The sequence below is a fragment of the Heterocephalus glaber genome, unplaced genomic scaffold, assembly GCF_053883595.1.
Source record: "Heterocephalus glaber isolate CG9 unplaced genomic scaffold, H.glaber_assembly_v1.0 deba00001720, whole genome shotgun sequence".
In the NCBI taxonomy this organism is placed as follows: domain Eukaryota; kingdom Metazoa; phylum Chordata; class Mammalia; order Rodentia; family Bathyergidae; genus Heterocephalus; species Heterocephalus glaber.
This window is the reverse complement of record NW_028258433.1, coordinates 4,517,566-4,540,279: the sequence shown is the minus strand read 5'-3', so window position 1 is coordinate 4,540,279 and position 22,714 is coordinate 4,517,566. Positions and strand designations below refer to the sequence as shown.

General features: G+C 39.1%; 2 protein-coding genes across 16 annotated transcripts in view; both read left to right on the top strand.

Annotated features, from left to right (window-relative positions):
- N4bp2l2 (NEDD4 binding protein 2 like 2) overlaps nucleotides 1–22,714 on the top strand; it is a 165,107-nt gene that overhangs the window by 135,955 nt on the left and 6,438 nt on the right. Inside the window, exons 9-10 of the mRNA XM_013075843.3 lie at nucleotides 92–155; nucleotides 5,761–5,932. Coding sequence (XP_012931297.2) covers nucleotides 92–155; nucleotides 5,761–5,888 — 192 coding nt within the window. The 3' untranslated portion in view covers nucleotides 5,889–5,932. The remainder of the gene's footprint in view (nucleotides 1–91; nucleotides 156–5,760; nucleotides 5,933–22,714) is intronic.
- The window catches only part of N4bp2l1 (NEDD4 binding protein 2 like 1), a 49,565-nt gene continuing 32,611 nt past the window's right edge, over nucleotides 5,761–22,714 (top strand). For 4 of the 15 annotated variants that reach the window (XR_015446649.1, XR_015446648.1, XR_015446647.1 and 1 more), the window contains exon 1: nucleotides 9,964–11,709. Coding sequence is in view for 7 of the 15 variants with exons in the window: in XM_087199496.1 (XP_087055622.1) it covers nucleotides 11,537–11,709 (173 nt within the window). In the remaining 8 variants the exon portion in view is untranslated. Of the gene's footprint in view, nucleotides 5,933–9,962; nucleotides 11,710–17,938; nucleotides 18,078–18,504; nucleotides 18,561–21,031; nucleotides 21,107–22,714 lie in introns of those variants that run through there. The other 11 variants (XR_015446651.1, XR_015446650.1, XR_015446652.1 and 8 more) reach the window with 9 other exon arrangements.

The window sequence follows — 22,714 nt, the reverse complement described above, 5'->3', positions numbered from 1 at the left end:
GAAAATCTCTACATGAGTAAAATGACAGGGCAAACTTAACTCTATGCCAAATATGAATCATTATTTTATATATTTTAATTATAATTTTTAGAAAAGAAGATTTATAATTTTTAGACAGAAGATGACACTGGCTAGAACTGAGAATTCCTTGAACTGTAAGTATAAATTATTCCAGGGATCTCTTCCCGCCCCCCCCCCCATTAAGTTTACTGGTACATTTTCGGTATAAAATACAGTTACATTCATCATTAGGATCTTGTACCATTACATGAGTATCTTGGTTCTTTTTGTTCCCCTTCCCTTGCCCTCCCTTTACCCCCCCCTTCCCTATTTGCACAACTTTGTTTCCATTTTTTTCCTTTTCTCATATTTTTCTTTTCCCTTTTTTCCTTTCCCCTACCCCTCCCACTTCCCCTGCTCCTTTAGACCTTTACTTCCTGTTACATAATATCAATTATACATTTTTTAAATTACAATGTCAAGATCTAGAAGACATTACCACAGATTTTACAGAATTTGAAAGGATATAGAAAGCATATTTCAAAAATCTGTTTTGAAATAAATTTGACAACTTCTAAGAAGTACCTTGGAAAACAAATTAATGAAGCTAACTCTGGAGGAAATATAAAATCTGAATAGCACCTATTAAAGAAAGTATATTCCTAGCTTGAAAACCTACCTGTATGACAACTGCAGGCTCATATACATTTTAACTGATAAATTATATCAAACAGGGCCAGGGATTTAGCTTAGTGGTTCCGCCACCTGCCTTGCAAGGCAAGGACCTGAGTTCAATCCCAGGTACAAAAAAAAAAAAAAATTATTATCAAACAATTAAAGCAGAAAAAAGAAGGAACACTTCTCCCCTCAGTTTAGAAACTCAACATTATGCTAATCCTAAAACTGGATAAAGATAATAGAAGAAAAAAGTATAAACATAGATAGAAATTTGTTTAACAAAACAAACTATTAGAGGTCAGATCTGGCAATATGTAGAAAGTGGTTTTGTTATAGGGATGGCAGTGTTGGCTCAGCATTGGAAGATCCACCCCCAAAAGTCATCATTTTAACAGAGGAAAAGTAAAAGCCATATGATCCAGTCACTAGTTGGAGAAAAAGTATTGGACTAAATTCTACAGCTGTTCATGGTAAAAGCTATCAGGAGATTAGAAGTAGAACAGAACCTTCTCAACATATCAAAGACATGTACTCTATACTTCCAGCAAAAACACCTTATATGAAAGGAGAAGAAACAATGCTTTCTCCCTAAGGTGGGGAACAAGGGCAGATATGCCTACTCTTCATCTGTCCATTAAACTTTGAAACCTAGGCCCCACCAAAGTAATCTGGCAATAAAATGACACAATTAGGATAGGACTGGCAAGGTAGAAGCAAAATCTTTATATGTAGATGAAATGATCATCTACAGAGAAAATACTAAGAAATCTCTGGGAGCACCTGGAACTTGTATTTGACTTTAGCAGGATTAGAAAGCACAAGGTATATATAAAAATTCAGGTCTGTGTATACTTGCTATAAATGAAGAATTGGATATTGAAATTTAAAAGTTATGTAGGAGTACAAAGGACCTAGAAAAGTTAAAAAAAAAAACACACAAAAAAAACAGTGTTGGAAGATGTTTAGTACCTAATTTTAAGACTTCTTCTAAAAATACAATTAATCAAGGTAGTGTTGGTGTAAGGAAAGACATAGATCATTTGAATAAAACAGAGAATCTAGAAATAGAACCACACATATATGGTCCACTGAGTTTTGAAAGATTATTTAACATTAGCATTTTATAGAATATAAACTCATTTCAAGAGCCGAGGAAGAGATAGTGTCTTCAGCAAATGGCTCTAGAACACCTGGTATCCATATATAAAAAATTACCCTCAACCCTTTATTTCCATACATGAAAATAACTTGAAGGGATCTATGAACCTAAATATGAAAGCCTAAAAGTATAAACGTTTAAGAAGAAATTATAAGGGAAAATGTTTATGAATTCAGGGTAGGCAAGAACTACCTAGGATACAAAAGACATGATGTATAAAAGAAAAAAATTGATAAATGAGATTCCATCAAAATTTAGAACTTTAAATGACATCATTAAAATGAAAAGTATTCCTTAAACAGACCATATTTACAATGCATATAACCTATGACCAGAATACATAAAGAATTCTTACAGCTCATTAATAGACAACCCAATTAAAAAGTAGACATAAAAAGATGATAAATAGCCAGTGCAGCACAAAGAAAGGTGTGCAACTCTAGAATCAGAAAAATACTAATCAGTACAATAACAAGATTGAATTATACACTCATTAGGGAGATGAAGTTAAAAGTATTAAAAGCCTTTTCATGACTTTTTCTTTTTGTTGGATTCTCCCCCTTTGTGTTTAATTTGTCACGCCCAATGGATTCATTCTGCTGGCTTTCCTGGGGTTGTGCTCCTCATTGTCTTTTCCTAGGTTATTGTCTAAAATTTTTTGGAGTGCCGGTTTGATATTCATGAAGTTCCTGAGGTGCTCTTTATCATGAAAGTATCTTATTTCTCCATCAATTTTGAAAGATAGTTTTGCAGGGTACATCAATCTGGGTTGGAGGCTGTTTTCCTTTAGGGCTTGAAATACATCACTCCAAGTTCTTCTTGCCTTGAGGGTTTGCATTGAGAAGTTGGCTGTGATTCTGATGGGCTTTCCTTTGTATGTAATTTGTTTCTTTTCTCTCACTGCTTGTAGAATTTTGTTCTTCTGCTGGATTTCTGGAATCCTAACTATTATATGTCTATGTGTAGATTTTTTTTGATTAAGGCTAGCTGGAGTCCTATATGCCTCACTTATCTGTATGTCAAGTTCTTTTCCCCTCCTTGGGAAGTTTTCTGCCATCAGTTCTGTGAAGAGTTTTTTTTATGTCATCTGCACTCTCTCCTGTTTCTTCATTGACTCCAGTCTTATGTTAGTCTTCTTTGCATTGTCTATCAGCTGCTGGATTGATTTCTCATGTTCCTTTACAATTTTAAAGCAATTTTTCTTTTCCTGGTCACTAATTGCAATCTTATCTTCTATATGTGAAATTCTATCCTCACATTGGTTCATTCTGCTGTGCAGACTTTCGATGGAGTTTTGAATCTCTTGGAAATCTGTTTGTATCTGTTTTATGGATTCCATTTGTTTCCTATGTTGGCATTCCATCATGTTCCTCAGATCCTCTATTTTTTTAATCTGTGTCCTCTCTAGATTTATTAATCATGTCTTGCACCATGAACAAAATCTTTGCTGTTATCTGAGTAATTATTTCTGATTTCATTTTTCCCAGATCCTCTTTTGTTGCCAGTTCAGAGAGTCCAGGTGGTTGAGTATCACATTGTTCCATCTCATTTCTCTTTGGGGTTGCTGTAGGTGATCCAGAAGTCTGTTTTTGAGACATGTTTATGTGTCTTCTCATTAGTGGGGTGTGGGGGGGTGCTTCTGGCACCTGTGCAGCTCACCTTCTCTACCCTAGGAGCTTGGGATGGCAGCGGGGGACCTTCCTTCCAGGTGCTGGGACCAGCTCAGCTTCTCTGCCCTAGGAGCTTGGGATGGTGGTGTGGGAGCTTTCTTCCAGGTTCTGGGGCCAGCCCAGCTTCTCTGCCCTAGGAGCTTGAGAAGGCAGCGAGGGAGCTTCCTTCCAGGTTCTGGGACCAGCTCAGCTTCTCTCTCCAGGGATCTCTTATATGATTACAAGAAAGCTAATTTTGACATTGATTGTAATAACTCATATGTACCACAGTACAACAGTAAAATATAAGAAATGTAATTTGTTACCATAGCAATTCTGTGTGCTATTGTGCCTGTGATGGTTTTATTTCCTTTAAATGTAGATCTTTTTTATGAAATAAACAAAGCTTAGATTGTTCCTCCCAAGTTTATTTTCCCACTCTATTGGTTAGAACACATTTGAGAACATTCTGATAACACAATTCATGAGATTTTTCCCCCTGAGTTAGTATGTGACCAAGGCTGGGAATTAAAGATGTAGATTTTTTTAAAATACTGTATTAAGAGATTCTCTAGGAAAAAAAGCAAAATGTATAGACACATTCATTTTATATTTTAAACTTGACATCAAGCTGACATTAAAATAAACACATTGCACTTTTTCCCAAATGCCTAAATTATGAAATAAACACAGCTGTTGCAATTTCAGTGTATAAGTATCTTTATTTGGTAAGAATTGAATGCACTGTGCATTTAGCATATGTTTTCTTTATTTATTTTCACTCATTTCTAAGAGTATTCTGGGTTTCTATTTCTCAATGAGAAATACATGTATACCCAGTGAAAATGTTTTTCCTACTTTTAAACCTCCTTCTGCAGAAAGAGGAGGGATGAGAAGGGAAGACTTGGTAGAAGAGTTTAGAAATTTGGAGGGACCACTAGAAAATGTGGGATAAATATGGTATAGGAAGAGATAAGAGGCTAAAGGAATTCTACAGAAACGAGATAAAGCCATTAATTTATTTAACAAATACATATTGAGTTGCCTCATGTCAAGTATTGTTTTATACACCAAGGATATAGCAATGAAAACATTCCTGTTATCCCAGAATTTATATTATAGGGATGGAAGTTAGGAAGAAAGTGGTGCCCCACCTGCCATGATTTATCCCCAATGTGAAATTACACCAGTAAAAGCAGCAATAAGCATAGTTCTATTTAGCTATGGCCAATTCAAGTGTCTTTTCTGCCTGCTAAATTTCTACATTTTATGTCAAGGATATTCTGGATCATAATTTTGATTTTGATGTTGCTGTTTTACATGTACTCTTAACTACCCTCTAAAGATGTGGTCTTCTCACCAAACAGCATGTCTCTAATACTTAAGCTTTCCTTATTTGACCATTTCTGAGTATGAGTTTTGTAGCCAAATGCAGGTTTTTTACAATTACTTTGAGGAAGGCCCTCCTCATTTTGTTTTTGGCATAATGTACTGACAGTAAATCTTAAGAGGTAAATAAAAATTTTTAAAGAAGGAACTAGCAGAAGAATCTGGTAGTCTCTAAGAGACAGAAGGTCCTGCCTATTTCAAAATATTTTCCCTGTTGGTTGCTAGGGTGTTAATATTGCAACACACCTTTGTGAAGATGGGGTGATAAAAAGAGAACGGGTTCCTATCTTAGAGCTACTGCTGCCTGCCTGCATGACTTTAAACAAATTACCTTCTCTAAACAAATTACCTTCTCAGAGCCTCAATTTCTTCACCTATAAAAAACTGGTTTATAATAACAACTTGTCATGAGACATTAAATGAAGATTAAATGAAATAACTTGTGCAAAGTACTTAGCATAATACCTGAAAACTAACAGGCTTTTAATAAGGGTTAATTCCCTTCACCTAAATACCCCCTTAGGCTCTTAAAATATTTTGAAATGCTCCCTGAAAAGCAGAAATTGGTGTTATCTAGGAAGAGGAATATATTGATCCAGGAAACTTGTTAACACATTTGCAAGAATTAATGTAATTATTATTAACCTTTTGTAATATAAATAGCTGGACTATGGGAAATGGGATATAGGGACAGGAATTTGAGATCTGTCCAGGGTAGTGGGCTCTTTGAAGAGGCAGGACCAGGCAGAATGTGGACTGAAGGACAGTTTGAAGTCCTAGATGCCAAGGGAGTGGCATAACTAGGAGAGCGGAGTGGGAACCTAGAAACAAACTATTCCTGTCACCATTTTGTCTGGACTTGTCTGGGTTTGTGTTTCATTATAGGTGAGTTGTCTGATATCCGTGGTGCTGCTGAAAATCTTGATCATCAAGCAAAGTCAGAGTGCTCCGTGTGGACCCAAAAGATTCTTTCCAGGGTTATGCCCATTGGATACCAAAGCTGGGTTGGATAATCTGTCTAAGTGTTATCTGAATTTAAACAAACTCAACAGAAGAGGTAACAGCTTAAACATCATATCATCTAATTTGAAGATGTTTACCATAATTTTATTTTGTTTTATAGAAGAAAACAATGCACAGAACACTTAAGTAGCTTATTTTTTTTTTTAGATTGTATCAGGTTTGGAAGGGTGGGCCCTATATCCAAACATTGGTCTGTGATTGCATTTCTAGAATTGTGAAATCCAAAAGGCTTTGAAAACCAAAAGTTGTTTTGTTTTTTCAGTTTTTATTGCAGTAAAATATACACAATAAAACTTATCATCTTAACCGTTAAGTGTATTATAAGTGCATTCATAATGTGACCATGACCGCTGTCCATCCCCAGAACTCTTCTTATATTCTAAAACATAACTCTGTACTCATTATATATTAACTCACTATTCCCCTTTTCCTTCACCTCTGGAAAACACTGTTTTGTTCTTTAGTTTGTAATTAAAACTACAGTAATTTGGAAGCTAAGCCTGACCCCAACAGGATGTTATATTACTCCTTATTTATCCCAGTTGGTGTGTATTTAAGTGTATTCATACATTGCATTGCAGAAATATTAATATATTTAATTGCTAGGGCCTGCCTCAGACTCCACTCCCAGTATAAGGTAATGTAATACTTTACTACTTCAACAAACATTTTCTTAATTCTGAAATATATCTGACCTCCAGGATTTCGGCTAAGGGTTGTGGAATATACAGTGTAATAGAGGTTCTATTGTTGTTTTACTGTTTAATTCTGTTTTAGCTTATATAAGTAACATATGCTTAAAATATAAAAAAATATTTTTCAAACAAATTAAGGAGTGATTGCCTACTCACTGTTCACACTGTAGACATTTAATTAATCCCCCTTTTTCAGAAAGGCATTACACCTGTCTTAAGTCTTTTCTCACAGATCTTCTATCTTACTTTCTCCAAGAAACAACCCTATAGGCATGGGGGAAGAGATGTTCATTTCTTCCTTTTGGGGGTAGAGGAGACCGTGATGCTGGGGATTGAACCCAGGGCTTGCTGGTGCTCTCCTACTGAATACATCCCCAGATCAGCATCTGTTTCTTACACTGACTTCATTCTCACTCTTCTGTGTAGAGCCCCACCGCTGGCTCCTGATCATTCAATTCCTGGGATTCAAGCGTTATAATGTATAAATTGTGTCTCTTGGCTCTCTGTAATTCAGGTATCTTTTTGGCCAAATTAATCAGTAGTTGGCCAGTGATCTCTAGTTTCCAAAATTCTGTTGCTGTGATTTTTCTCTCATAGTTTATGCTTAAAATAAAAATAATAATATAGGAAGCACTGCCTCTAAAACACCCCCCCCCAAACTAACCTCCTTTACATTTTGAGTGTAGTTTTAAGAGGGAGTGGAAGTAAAATTCTTGCGTTCAATCAGTCATATTATTGGGAATTTAGAATGTAGTGCTTTATTTAAAATAGCTCAGTGTTGTCCTCCTGTTCATCTTACACAGTTAAAAATTTTTTTGCACATAACATACTTTAATCATTCCTCCCTCATCATCCCCTTGCCCCACCCTCCCCCTGGTTGTATACTGGGGGTGAGTCTCAGTGCATGTAATGTATTTTTACCATGTTTATCCCTCCTATTACCCCACCATTTGTCTCCCCCACTACTCCCCTTATTCCCTTCCTTCCAGATTTTAATTTATCTTGCTATCAGACTGCAGGTCTCTTTTGCACTGAGACCCAGGTCTGCAGAATTTGATTGTACTCTGTAGGACCCTAGAGCTGTTGTGAAATTAGACTAGCCTTTGACACAGGGTGGATGGTTTCATCACAGATCTGACCGGAATTAAGGTTCTGACATACTCTGTATGACTTTTTTTCCTTGTTCCCTTTCCTCTAACCCCTTTCCTCTCCCCTCCCCTCCCCTCCCCTCCCCTCTCCTCTCCTCCTCTCCAATCCCCTCTCCCCTCTGTCTGTGTCTCTCTCTCATCAGTACTGACCCAGGGCCTTGTCTATGGTAGACATGTGCCCTACCACTGAGCCAGCCTTTTTTTTTTTTTCTTTAAGACAGGGTCTTGCTAAATTTCTCAAGTTGGCCTCAAACTTACAATCATCTTGCTTCAGGATGAGTAGCTGAGATTACAAATGTGGGACAGCTGGCTTCTTCCTGCTTCTTAATGCCTTCCTCAGGCTTCTAGAGGAAAGAAAAAGAGCTAGGAGGGAGGCCAAGCTAAGGAGAGGGGAAATCAGCCCAGCCAGGGAGAGGATTCTGGCATCTGGAAAATTCTTGCTTTCTTGGGGGCCATCAACAACAAAACAATATTTAACAACGAGTAAGGTGTGGGGAACGACCAATTTCAGAGCACCTTTATACTGTACTGATTGATACCCAGAGTTGTACTTGAGTTCCAGAATGCCCCCACCGTTCTACAACTATCCTTCATCTTCACTGTTTTCCCCTCATTTCCAGTATGGAACTTTAAGAAATGAGTTTGGGCTACTGTCCTACCCTCTCAGGCTCCCCCTTTGAATGTTATACCAAGTGTTAGTGTGCATAGTGGCAAATGTTAGAGGCTGTGGAAATAGAATATAATGGTACTTGCCTTGGGGGAAGGAAGTGTCTGACAGCAAAAAAGAGTGAATGTGGGATATGGAATTCAGGAATTAGGCATTGGGGTGATATGGGGTAATATTATCAAAATCTAGAGGATATTTTTGTGTAGGCAGATTTATCCACTGACTTTTAAAAATGCATAACTTTTTATTTTTCCACATCTTGTCAAACAATAATATAGAGAAATATTTGAATATTTCATTTGCCAAAAATGATTTATAAGATTATTTTCTTTCCTTCCCTCTTTTTTTTTTTTTTTTTTTGCTTTTGAGACTGCTTCTATGTTGCCCAGATTAGCTTTGAACTCCTGGGTTCAAGTGACCCTCCTGCCTTACCTCCTGAGTAGCTGGGACTATAGGCACATGCCACCACACCTGGCTTTCATATTATTTTCTTTATGTCCATCATAAAGAAATTATGTCTATCGTGTTTCTAATGTAGCAAAGTGAGATTAAGCTGGTCATCTCGTAATTTAAAAAAAATGGAATGGAAACCTAAAGTTGAAAACTTGATGGCATTCCATTTATCATAGGGATCCTCTGACCTCCTGCAAGGCCTCCCAGGCTAGGGGAAAACCAACTGAAGTCTGGAACTGTCACCTATTAAGATGGTAATAGCCATTTACCAGCTAATAGCAAGACTGCTCTCAGATCTGTCCATAAGATTACTTTGTTTACTGCTTTGCTGACATTATTGCTCTTTCTTGTTCAATCTTTAGTAAATCCCACACTTGGGCTCATTTTAAGAAAGTAATTCAGGTCCTCAGACAATTATTGGGCATCTTCTGAATGTCAGGCATTGTGTTAGATCTTGGGCTGACAAGAAAAAGATACTTTCCTTGTGCTTGAACTTACAGTATGAGGAAATAGATAAAGAGTTAACTTCAAGCAATATGGTTTTGAGGAATATATCTGGAAAGTAGACCTTGTTGACTGTTAAATGTGGGCATTGAGCAAAGGAAAGTGTCTGGGGTCACTTTCATGTGCTGCTCAGAATGTTCTCTTCTTTGAAACTTCCCCTGCTCCTCAACTGCTAGTGTTCCTGGGGCCCTGCTCCCTCAGCTATCTGCAGTATTCACTATCTCCTCATAGGGGCAAGGATTTCCAATGCTGTCTCTAATTTAGCCCTCTCTTCTGAGCATCTGCTCATATCTAGTAGCTCCACATGCCAGAGGCCCTGCAAGACTCTGTGTGCCAGAAATCTCTAACCCCCAAACCTGCATATTTTCTGCTGCCATATCTCACACTGCCTAGGAATCCCCCAGAGAAGGAAATAGAAGATGGAACTCTCATACCGCACTATCCAACAGAAATATCATGCCAGACATATATGTAACTTACACTTTTGAGAAGCCACAATAAAACAGTACAAAGGAACACGAAAAAATTTAATAATATACTAAAATACATTAATATATTAAAATAAATATATCTAACATATTTCAATGTATAATCAATATAAAAATTATTGAGTTTTTTTTTATAATGAAGCTTTGAAATTTAGTGTGTATTTTAATCTCATTTTGGATTACCACATTTCAAATACTCAATAGCCACATGTGACTGGTAGTCCCATGTTGGACAGAGATTATCTAGAATGAAAAAGATAGTGTTTAAGGCTGGGCAAAAACTCTCTTATAAGAAGCATGCACTGGGGGTGTAGCTCAGTGGTATGGCTTGTTCTTAGTATGCAGGAGGGCTTGTGTTCAATCCCCAGCACCTAGGGGTGGGGAGGGGCTTAAATAGGGATACGTAGATCATAAGGGTCACTATTGTTATAATTCATGTATTGTATATTTTCTGTTCCTCATGGTTTCCCCCTGACATTTAGAGTAACTTTTGCAATTCCATTGCTTTTTAATGTTGATAAGAACCAAGAAAGTATACTTCCTCCATACTGGGAAGGAATTTTTAAGGGAAAGTACTTTAACTTCCTACTCCACTCTCCACTCCCAGCCCTCACAGGAGAATCCCAAGAGGAAGGTGAAATTCTAAGCACAGAGTCCCCTCCTAAAGATCAACGTCAATCCCCTGCCCCAAAATTCCTGTTCAAAATTGTCAGACAGTAGATGCCAGAAACAAAATTTATTTATTTTATATAATTATTATAGTCAAACCCCCACACATGGGTTTTCTAGGATGAGCATTTTGAATAGTCTCTTTCAGTCCAGAAAACAGGATTATCATAGCACTGGTGTTCATGAAATACTGGAATCACCATGGTGATCGACTGGTGGGTGCTCACCAGTTCCTGGAATTGAGAACTTCATCCTTTGTAAATAGTTCCAGTAGATTCTGCCACTTTGGTCTGGAATCTAAACTGTTCCCAGAGAGGCTACCTCTTTTCCGTGACAGCAAGCTAGCTGCCTGGGCTACTGACCATACTACATTCATAAATCAATCTGAGGCTTACAAGTGCTCCTTTTTTTGAGGAAGAAGACACAAAATGTTATGTAGAGGTAATAAAGCTTTCTAAGAATATTTTTGGGAGGCTAATGAAGAGTAAGAAAAGATATAGGCTCCAAAAGAGAGTGTGCATTAGGGACACCAGCCAGATGTTGGTACACATAATCGGGGAGACATTGGCCTTCACTGTTACTATTCAAAATGTTGTTCAGATTCTTTAATCGTCAACCAAAATTATTTCATTTCCAAGGACTAGTCCGATGGGGGGGGGGGTGTTCCTCAAGGGGCCTGGTTTCCAAGGTGGCTGCAGAGAAATGTCTCCCTGTCCCACTGGACAGGCCCAGTCCCCTGGGACAAAGGGCACCAAGAGAGAGGAGAGAGAGCTGGGGGGCTGCATCACCCGCCTTTTCCGGACTGTCAGCCTCCCAGTGTCCCCAGCTTTCCAGGTAGGGACGCCCCCTCCCACGCAGCGCTGTTTGCGCGGGCGGGTAGGGAGGAGGGGCTGGGCTCCGAGCGCCCGCCCCTCCATCTATCACATGGCCGGAGAGTCACAAAAACAACAGCTTTGGCCAAGACCGTGACTTCAGGAAAGGAAACCCAGGACCCTCGCAGCTAGCCCCCTCCCCATGGAAGACAGTTTTCTTGAATCATTTGGGAGGCTGAGCCTCCGACAGCAGCCGCAGCAGCCGCCTTCTCGGCCACCGCCCCCGCGGGGGACACCTCCGCGCCGGCACAGCTTTAGGAAACACCTCTACCTCCTGCGAGGCCTCCCGGGCTCGGGGAAAACCACACTGGCCAGGTAATGACCGCGGCCTGGGCGCCGGAGCGCGGGCCCGGGGCCACTGTGTGCCCCGACCCAGCGCGCTCCTGGCCCGGAGCCGGGTGCCCCAACCCCGGGCGCCCGCCCTGGCCCGAGCCTGGCCGCGCGCGGAGCCCGATCGCCGCCGCCCGCCCCCGGGGACCGCCACCGCCCCTGGCGCCCCTGGCCGCCCTCGGAGAGGAGTGCGCTCATCTTGTTTCCCGCTGCGCTTCCCCGGGAGGACGGATTTCGGCACTGCGCCTTGCGCAAGCCCCCGAGGGCACCGGCCCTTCCCCGCGGCTTGCCGGCCTGGTGCCAGCCTGGCCGAGGCAGCCTTCGCCGCCCCCAGCCTCCCCAGCCCCGAATCGGGGAGGCCAGCAGGGACTCTTCTTCGGGAAAACCCGGTGGCGACTGCAGAGAAAACCGCCGGGCGGCCCTCTAGAGCGCAGGCAGCCGCCACAGTGCGTCAACAGGCATTTTAACCGAAGCGAATGCACGAGAGGGTTCCGGGGACTGGGGGTCTGGGGCAGCAGAGGCAGTGGCCCGGGGCTTGTGGCCCGCTTTGAAAATCTGCTTGGATTCAGGCAGCCTGAGTTTGCTTTGGGAGCTGCGAAGGCGCACAGGTACATGGGGGAGGGGGCTGGCACCACTACCGACTGTCACTGACAGCCTGGCCATAGGCGCCCAAATTCGTTTACTTGGGAGTTGCGTAAGCAACCGTCCTGGTACCAGGTCAGCGAGAATTACGCGGGCTTATTGCCTGCTGCCACCTTGCTAGGCCCACTGCTTCAGCTCGAAGTCCCAGCACTCGCTGCCTTGTACTTGACCTTCCAGTAACGTTGAACTGTTTATCTTCTGTAAACCCAGCTGTTTCTCCCCGCCATGGCTGACCCTGGCCCTCCTGCCTGGCTTGCCCCCCGCCTCCGTTTGCTCGACTGATTCTACTAGCCTTTTAAAACTCAGCTCTGTTACCTTACCCTTACCTGGTGGCTGCCTCGCCCGCCAGTAGATGCTCCTCTTCTGGGCTCTATGGCCCTTTGTTTACAGCTCTGTAACCGTGCTTAGTTTTGCACATGGCTTTGTTTATCCTTCTGCAAGTTTCTTAAAGGTAAGGACCGAAACTTATCCTGCCATGAACGTTGTCTGGCACCTGATAGATATTCAGTAATCGAAAGTGGTCCCTTGCCCTCCCACCGCTTTCCATGTCATTGGAGAGAAAAGGCTAGCCACAGGACGATGGAACTGTTGAAAAATTGAGGTAACCTACAGTCACGTGCTGACTTCCTTGGGGGCCCAGATAATGACTTTAGGATGAGGGTCTGAGTCGTTTGGGTATGAGGGAACTGAGACAGCCTCAGTGAGATGCTGCCATTTTTAATTAGGATTCTGGTTGATTTGTGGAGTAGAAGCCTTTAGCCAAAAACAGACAGACAAAATACACACATTTGCAGATTACAAAGACTTCAGACTTTTGGAGGACCACTGGTACCCTTTTCTGAGACACAGACAATTTTCAGTAGGTGTCCCTTGTAGTTCCTGGGAAAGCAGAGGATGGCAGTAGAGTGGGGAGCCTCCTTAGGACCCAGCATTACTTGGTTATTTTATGATATGGCCATGGTGGGTACATCTGTTACCAACAAAGTATCTTGTGGATGTCAAATCCTGTTTGATTTCACTTTCACTTTGTGAACCCTAATCTAACACACACCTAATGTCAAAGAAGAAAGTAAACATTTTTGGCCAGGTTTGATTTTGACCAATAACATGATTACTGAGCTGAACATAAGGGTTTTGGACCTCACATTTCCTCATCTAAAGTGAGTGGTGTGGTCTTTAAGGTCCCTTCTGTCTTAATATTTTACCCTTTTAGGATTTCAATTCCTGATTGACATTTGACTAAGCAGAGACATGATGAAAGACCAGCTTATTAAAGAACATCTCTGAGTACTGGCCTGGAACTTTGAAGATCATGCCTTTAGATCTACTATAATTTGTCATTCACTAGCTGGTGACTTTGTGCAATTACCTAGCTTTTCCTTGCATGTGACTACTAAGAGTGATTAAATGAGAGGATTTAATCAAAATCCTTCTGGCTTTTAATTTCCAGTTATTAGACTTTAAAATGGCTGGCTAATAATGGCTGGATAGAGAGCTCTGGCTTTACGGTCAGCTTAGGGCTTCATATCAAAGCTCTGCCACTCACTAGCTATGTTGTTCAACCCCCGTGCCTCAGTTTCCTCTCCCATCCAGTGGAATATTTGCTTGTTCTGCCTCATAAGGCTCTTGTAATGATTAAATGTGTGTAGAAGGCACATTTTAAAAACTTTAAAGTGCTGTATAAATGTTAAGAGGTGTTACTGTTTCAGTTGTTGATCAGCTGAGATCCATCTAGAGTGTCACTAGGGAGAGAAGCCTGACTGAAGTGAAGAAGCAATTGAAATTGACTTTGAGCTCTCCTGTCATGCTGGGTGGCTCCTGGGACAGAGGAGCCTTGGCATGCTTTGGGGTGGGCTGTGCATTTACATCGAAGTCTAGAAGTAAGCAAGGAAATGGGCCATATTTCAGCAAGACAGGAGCCCCACAGTGAGGATGAAATGGTGAGGAAGTCAAGGCATGGCCCTCAAGGAGCTATCTTCCCCATTTTTTGTGGGGCAGGGTGGGACAGAGGAGAATGGCCAATTGTTTTTAAATATACATGTATAGATAATAGTAAAACTGTAAGGTTATCTTATGTGTTTGTTGAATCCTGGGAAATTCACATTTTCTCTGTGTATTTTCTAAATTTTCTATAATGAATATGTATTTCTTAAATCATCATAATAAAGATGTTTTCTTTAAAAATTGGCGAAAATCAGTTTTTACAAATGTGGGCTCATCTTTTTTCTGCTTAACCATTATTTTTCATTTGATTAAAGAACTAATAAAAATCTTTTTTTGAAATTAGGGTATGTCTTGTCTTCCAAATCAATATTAGATTTCTATGCTTTTCACCTGTATTAAGTTATCATAGCTCAATGTGATTAGAATATAGAAAACATCTATTTAAATTCTTTGAATATTTTAAAAAGACAGTTGAATATTTTAAAAAGGAATTTTATCTGGTTTAAGTATTTTTAAACACATCATAGTAGTAAAAAATTAGTATGCCCCAAAATCTGTTTTATCACCTTTATTTTATTTAAACACTGTTTTTTTAAAATAGGTTCTTAACATTGACCTGTAAGTTTTACTTCCAGGAATTCATCTTAAGGAAATAATTGGACAAGTCCGTGAAGATAGAGGAATGTTCATCACAGAATTTTTTTGTGCAATAAAAAAAAGTGTGGGATAACTTAAATGTACAAAAAGAGAGGATTGGCTTATAAGTCATGCAGTCATTATTGGAAACAGATCTATATTTTACCTATAAAATATTCTTTCTTCCTTTAAGTGAAAAAACTTACAGAGGCACACACACACGCACACACATTCTCTGTCCTAAGAGAGGACTATATGTATTCATAGAAAAATGTGTGAAAAGATCAACATCTTTTGATAGTTGACTTTAGCTAGTGGGTTATAGGCTTACCTTCAGATTTCCTATAACAAATATATATGCATACATACCTATAATTTTTTAAAGGTGAAAATTAAGGCACTATTAAGTAAAAAGTTTTGTTTAATGATTGCTACATCTAGAGGTTGTATGACAAAGCTTTTATTACATAACTAAATAAGTCATTTTCTACAGAACATGGCTTTCCTAGATTAATTCTCATTTGGACATAAATTAGAAAGCTCTTTGTCATTGAGGAGATGGATTTTTAGTGACTTACTAAATTTTATCTTATTTTAATTAGCATCTGAACTAACAAATCACTTGATTCTTTAGTACTGTAGATTTTTTTTATTAAGATGGAGTTAATACTCCATTTTATTGTGAAGATTTTAAATACTATGGTAAACACAGTCCCCGTGATTATACATATATGGATTAAGCTCTGTGGAATGTGTATGCAAAGTACCAAATATTCATTATTAGTCATTAATCAACAATAACAATGTTCACTGAGTACTTGTAAAACTGTGGGCACTTGCTTCGTGAGGCATATAGCAAATAAGGTTAAGAGAAGGTGCCTGCAAAAGACTAACAAGTGGAAAACAGTAATCAGCACTCTACTGTGGGTAAGTAAGGTCCAGTAGCATCTTGTATTCTGATAGTGTTCAAGGCCAAGGGAAATCAGTGGAGGGTTAAGGCTGATCAGGGCCAGAGAGTCTCCTGTACTTGGAATTAGTCCTTAACTTGGCCTTAAAGAAGAGTAGGATGTGGCTGAACAGTGGAAAGGAATGGCAACATAAGAAAGGAGATGGGGATGGGAAAGAGTTGGCGTTCTCCTGGCCTTGACTGGGAAGCTGCATAGCAGTTAGTATACTGGATAGGTATGTGATCCAGGGTTAGATCATGGCAGAAGATAGAGGACTAGGTAGAAATAAGATTTCCAATCTCAAAACCCTTTCACTCTCAACAAATGAACCAGAACTATTTTCGTAGCTGATGTGATAAACTGGATCTGTACCTATCTTTTCCTTCTGCTTCAGTGAAAGCATCTGTGGGTGAGCCTCTGTGCTTTCTAGTGTGCGTATGTGCGTAGGCATTTTCACCTTTTTTAAGTGTAAAAATTAGTGACATTAATTACATTCATGATATTGTGCAGCCATCATTGCTGTCTATTTCAAATTTTTTATCACCTCCCAATAGAAACTCTGTGCCCATTAAGTAATAAATCACTATTTTTCCTCCCCCATGGCAACCTCTAAGCCACTTGCTGTCTATGTATTTGTCTTTTCTAAGTTCTTCATGCAGTGGATCATATAGTTTTTATCCTTTTTTGTTGGCTTATTTCACTTAGCTTAATGTTTTCAAGGTTCATCCATGTTGTAGCATGTGTCAGAACTTCATTATTTTATATCTGAATAAAATACAACTAAAATGTTCTTTTGAAATGGCAGTAATAGAGGGTGGTGTTTATTTCTTTTTTTAAAAAATAACCTTATTTGAAAAATTAAAAATCATCATTCTCATGTCAATTCCCTGGAATTATTTTGAGGTTTTATACATCAATGTAAGCTAAGTCTGGGAACCATGCTCTTAGTACATGGTGCATCTTTGCAATGTTCTAGTTCCTTTTGGCACTATCACAAATGATTTGTAATGTGGATTCACTTAGGCTGAAGGATGCTTGCTGACAGCTGTCTTTTTTCTCATTCCCATTTCTGGATAACAGAGATGCATCCCGTCAAGAAAAATACCATTTGGTGATTCTTCATTACTAGAGTTTTCTAAAGAAGTAGAAGGATAGGGGCCAGGATTTATCTCAGTGGCACTGCACCTGCCTTGCAAGTGCAAGGTCCTGAGCTTCATCTCCTGTAACACATATTAAAGAAAAAAAGTAGAAGGATGCTTTTCTAATGCGATGCAATGATAAGACAGAGGTGAGGAGAAGGGTATACTTTACAACTGAACAAACAGTGGAGTATGGGAAGCAGAACAGGGGTCCAATTAGGGTAACTAAATGGTTTATAATTTGACTTTAGAGCATGCTCTGCTCACCAGTGCTCCCAGCCAGGAGGCCTGCACCATGGTGTTTCTATTCATGAGGCCAGGGTTCCCACTCAAAATAAAAAGTTCAAAACAGAAAGTTTGCAGTATTCCAAGTCTGCATATATCAAAATATAGCATCAGGCAGGTGACAGCCCAGATCTCTAGTCGTGTAGATCTACTCAGAAAGTGACTACTAGATTTTAATTTTTTGTGATTTTCCTAAGATGAATCCAAAATCTTCTCTCCTCACTAAGGAGAATACTTGTAATGCCTCTTTCTCTGGAGGATAGGGTGAATGAGGAATGGAAATGCTACCTACAGTTTACAATGAGTAGGACTCTGTTGTGCAATGTGTTTGTAGTCACTTACTAGAAAGTGTTGCCCAACTATGCGGGAGACATCATCATCATGTTCCTGGAGCTGTTGGGACAATGGAAGAAGACCTTGCTGAATTGTGGCCACATAGTACCACAGGTGTGGACCACAATTTGAGAGGGGGCTAGAAGTGGATAAAGAGATAAAGGAAGGCTATTTTATAGTACAAGCTCAAGAAGCTCCCTTGAGTTCATCTAGTTCAAGCCCAAGACATGAAGCTCTGAGAAGTTTAACATCTTGATCAACTGCTTGATCTTATTTCTAATCCAGAGCTTCATCTTCTACATAAAAGAAAGAGGCTAGTGGGAGTGACCTGAAGAAAGTGTCATGAGGCTGGTTTTGTTCTGTTGCGTAATAAAAACAACACTTAAAGACTTACGGGCCTAAATTAACCTGGATTTCAACTATCAGAGTAAGGAAGCAGCTTCAATGCTAATTGTCAATACTAATTGTTAATACTAATATGTTTTTCTCCTAATTAAAAATATTAACAAGAATATCTTTAATATGTTACCACTGGGGGCAATAGAAGATGAGATTCAGATTTTTAAATATTTATTCTGATTATGATACGTTGGAAAGAGTTACCAACTCCCAGTTCCCAAGGGGCTAAATCTGCTCACATGATAGGATATTTATTATTCAATTTAATTACTTCTTGGCATTTCAGTGAAATCTCTGTTTAATGGCACCTTCCTAGAGCCATTCAGACACTGGACCAGCCCAATAAATTATTTTTTTATCATTCTAAGTTACCTAACGATACCAGGCTCTAATGGGATTGAGTAAATAGGGTGATAAAGAAAAACTAGTCTAATTTCTAATTGTTCCTTCATAAGGTTCTCTATCGGATCATGTATATGGCTTGGGGAGAAGGCTATCTGTTTTTATCAAGGTAAGAACTGGGAAAGGGGAAGGGAAAAATGGAGCAAAAAAGCTAGCACACAGTTACGGAATAGTGACTGTATGCCTGGCACTTATAGACACTGGCTTATTGGATCATTACAGTATCCCCATGACACGCAGAAGTCATTTTCTTTTACAAATGAGTACATTAGCATCAGGGGAACATACATCTGATGATGGTCTTACCTCACCAGGTATGCTTTGAACCAATGCACCTCCACCTACTTTTCAGTTTTAAGGAGTCTGTTGAAATACCATTGCATTGCTAGGATCTTTCAAGGTTTTTTTCCTCCATGTCTTAAGGATATGATGAAGAACACAGTCTGAGAGAAGCTTTCTGTGCTGTCTGAAGTAGCACTTCTTCAGCAATCTTTGTCCTGTATTTTCTCTTTTCTACACATGCTTATTTACTTTGCTAGTGTGTAAGCTTTACAAGATTTGATGCAAGTTCCTTGAGATCAGATGCTTTATTCTATCCAGCTCCTAAAAGAAGGCCTGGCACATAGTAAGATTCACTAAATAGTTGATTAATAGATTTGCTAATGAGATGCAATACCAGAACCTTCTAAGAGGTAAGAGCTTAGACTTCATCATGGCTCTTGAGAAAGTAACAAAACAAAAAGGCGGTTATTCACATAAAGAAAAATGTAAAAGAATGAATGGTATGTGGATAATAGTTGAGTTAAAAAAATAGTCACTCACCATAAAATTCAATTAGGTGCACAAAAAACTTCTTTTATATTTGAAAATGTTTGATGTGCCAGTTCCTTTAAACGACATTTATACTTAAAAAATTACAAAATTAGGGTCAGAGATGCAACTGCTGTCCTGCAGAATCAGTCAAAAGAGCTCCAGGATTGTTTTCCTGGGTGGCTAGTCTTCTGCTATCTGTAACTGACCTGATATTTTGGGAGAAGAAAGCTAATACAGAGTACTGAGGCTGGTATGCCTGATCCCTTTCCCAATTCTATTACTGAATTAACCAACACACACACACATACACACACACACACACATACACACACATCACACATGCATGCAGGTAACCTGAACTGTTGCTAGATTCTGCAGAAGGACACTACACATGTGCAGGAAACTGAGAGGATTTCTGTTAGCGTGAAGTGGGACCATGTAGATAAATGACAAGGTAACAAGGACTGTCTAGAGTCTAATTTTGGATCTCATAAACAAGCCCTTCTTCAAAGGCATGAGGGGTAAAAGGCAAGAGTGAGCAGAAGGACAAACCGGGAACTGTCATTGGAGTCCTTCAGGCTTTGTGGCTTGGTAATATGGGGCTGGCAGTGTCTGTGGCTGGTCTTTCCAAGGGCAGAGCTCAGCTTTGGCATGGTGGTTGGCAGCACCACAAAGGTCAGATCACACCAGCCTCAGGGGAAGGAGACTGCCCATATGGTGTTCAGTCAGGGCTCCTGCCCTGTTCTCAGGCAGCTGGGTTTCCTGCTTCCAGTTTAAAGTCCTCTGGAAGGATTCTAATAGCATCCATAGGAAGTACTAGGATCTATGAAGATCTTCACTCCCAGTTTTCTTTAGGGGATAAATCTAAGGTTTAGGTAAAATTCTCATTATCCATAGATGAGAAATTCTCCTCACATGGTTTGGGGCCCTATAAAAAGAGTTTGCATAATTAGGCAAGAGAACATTATATTCACGAGCCATTCATACATTCACCAAATATTTATTTTCTCCTACGTGTCTGGCATTTTTTCTGGATGCTTAGAATAGAGCACCAGAGAAAAGACAAAAATCCCTGCCTTCATGGAACATACATTCTATCAGAACAATTTTCTAAAGAAAAGACAATTTTAGACAGCATCTGCTCTAGTCTGTTGTCTCAAAAAACAAAAGACTCCATAGCTACTCCACTTGGGGTACACACCACAGGAATCATCCACAAGTGCCTGAGAGAGGTACAATAAAGCTCATTGAAACTTGCACATGAGAGAGAAAACTGCAAATCTGAATGTCACCAGAGAAAGATATAAATAAACATGGTTTGTTTATTTTGTAGCACTCAAGCATAGTGGTCTCCTGGGGAGCTCCGGGACCAGAAACCTGGTTTTTAATACAGCTGCACCACTCACTGGTCTGTAACATGGGGATTAATAATAATATTTATCTCCCAGGACTATTTGAACATTACATGAGAAATGTGAAGCCATTAGAATAGTGCTTGACACAAAATAAGCACTTAATAAATGTTAGGTATGTTTGTTTTTCTAATAATGGAGTACTATGTAGCAGTTAAAAGGAATGGACTGGGCTGGGGATTTAGCTCAGTGGTTCCACTGCCTGCCTCGCAAGCGCAAGGTCACAAGTTTGATCCCTGGTACAAAAAAAAAGGGAATGGACTAAGTCTATATATCAGCATGAATAAATCTAAAATATGTAATGCTCCATTTTTTTCATTCAATAAATATTTACTGAGTATCTACTATGTTCCAGGCAGTGTTCTAGGTACTTGGGAATCACCAGTGAACAAAACACAGATCCTGCCCATGTGGACCTTGTATGCCAGAGGTAGGGAAATGGATGTAAAATATAAGGGAATTATGTACTACATTAGGAGGTGATAAGTGCTGTAAAAAGGAGAAAGTGAAGTACAGTAAAGTATTGAGAATGCCAGAGTTAAGGTGCAGAGTTGGATGAATTTTAAGACAACAAAATAAATGTTAATGATTATCAGCTCCAAGTGGTGAGTATACTGTTCATTATATTATTTCTTGCTTTTCTCTATTTAAAAACTTATGTTTATATTGAAAAATTCCTTTCTTTGATACAAAAGGAAAAAAGTAAGTCTGAAATATGAAGGGAGTTGACTAAGAAGTAAAAAATTTAAAAGGAGCTAAAGGAGACAGATTTTTAAAAAAATTCTAAAGTAAATGTTGGAGCTTTAATGTTCAGAAGAGATGGGGATGAGCAGAATCACAATGCAGAAAATGAAACAGTACTATGGTAGTTAAATGTGACAGTCAATATAATCAGAATAAACATTTTTTAGTTGAAGACTCAGGAGTGATAAAAAGTAAATTCAATACCTAGACATGTCGTGCTAACATTGTTGCAAAAACTGTTAATTAACTACCCCATCTTCCTTAGGAGCTCTATATTTTGGGGTGTGACAATGTGCCCAACTATAACACTACAGCTTTCAAGGCTGCCTTGTCTCTTCCTGCTCTGTGGAATATGGATGTCAGGGTTGTATCTGCAGTAGCACTGGGGACTTCTTAAGAATGGTAGCTGCAGCTAAAATAGACGTTAGACTCTGGCTCTCTCCATGTTGCTAATGTGTGAAGGAAGACAACCAGAAGGGCTTTTTCAGGTCTACAAGAGCTCGCAAAATACATAACTCCCACATGCTCTAACTCTGTAGACTTAGGGTAAAAGTCCTTCCAAACCACATCCAAGCTGAGTAAACCTAAGCCAGTTATTTAAGCTCTTAAAGTGCTAGTTTCTTTATCTACAAACCAGAGAAGATATTACCTCATAAAATTGTTATAAAGGTTAAGGAGAGACAATATATAACCAAGCCCTTTGATCATCTATTAGCACTTTTGAAAAGAAAATTTATTAGAACAGCCAACCACAAGAGGAATCAAAGACAAAAATGCTGACATACTAACACAATATGTTTGATTCACTGAGGAGAAAAATGTAATAGAACATAAATATATTTACATAATCTTGGGTTGAGAAAGAGTGTTATAAATATACCATCAAAGGTATAAAGTAAAAATAAAAGATGAATGTATGTAACTAGACAGAATTTTTAAAACTTAAACTTTAGAGACTATAAAAAATGAAAAAGCAATTAGTAAACTAAGAAATTGACATTCAGAATGAAAGATAAACCTCCCAATAAATATGCTATATTTAAAAAGGACATGAAAATGCAGTTCACAAAAGAATATATAAATGACCATTATAAGAAAAAAATATCTTTCTGGTGATAATCAAAGAAATATGGGACAAAACTAAATTTATCCATAGAGCATTGATTGAATTATAGCATTTTCATATGAATAAATGGCTGTATCATTAAAAATGTCATAGAGGAATATTTTATGAGGTGGGAAGTAATTTGCTGTGAGAAAATTTTGTAAAACTGTGTTATGCTCTATGTTGTGT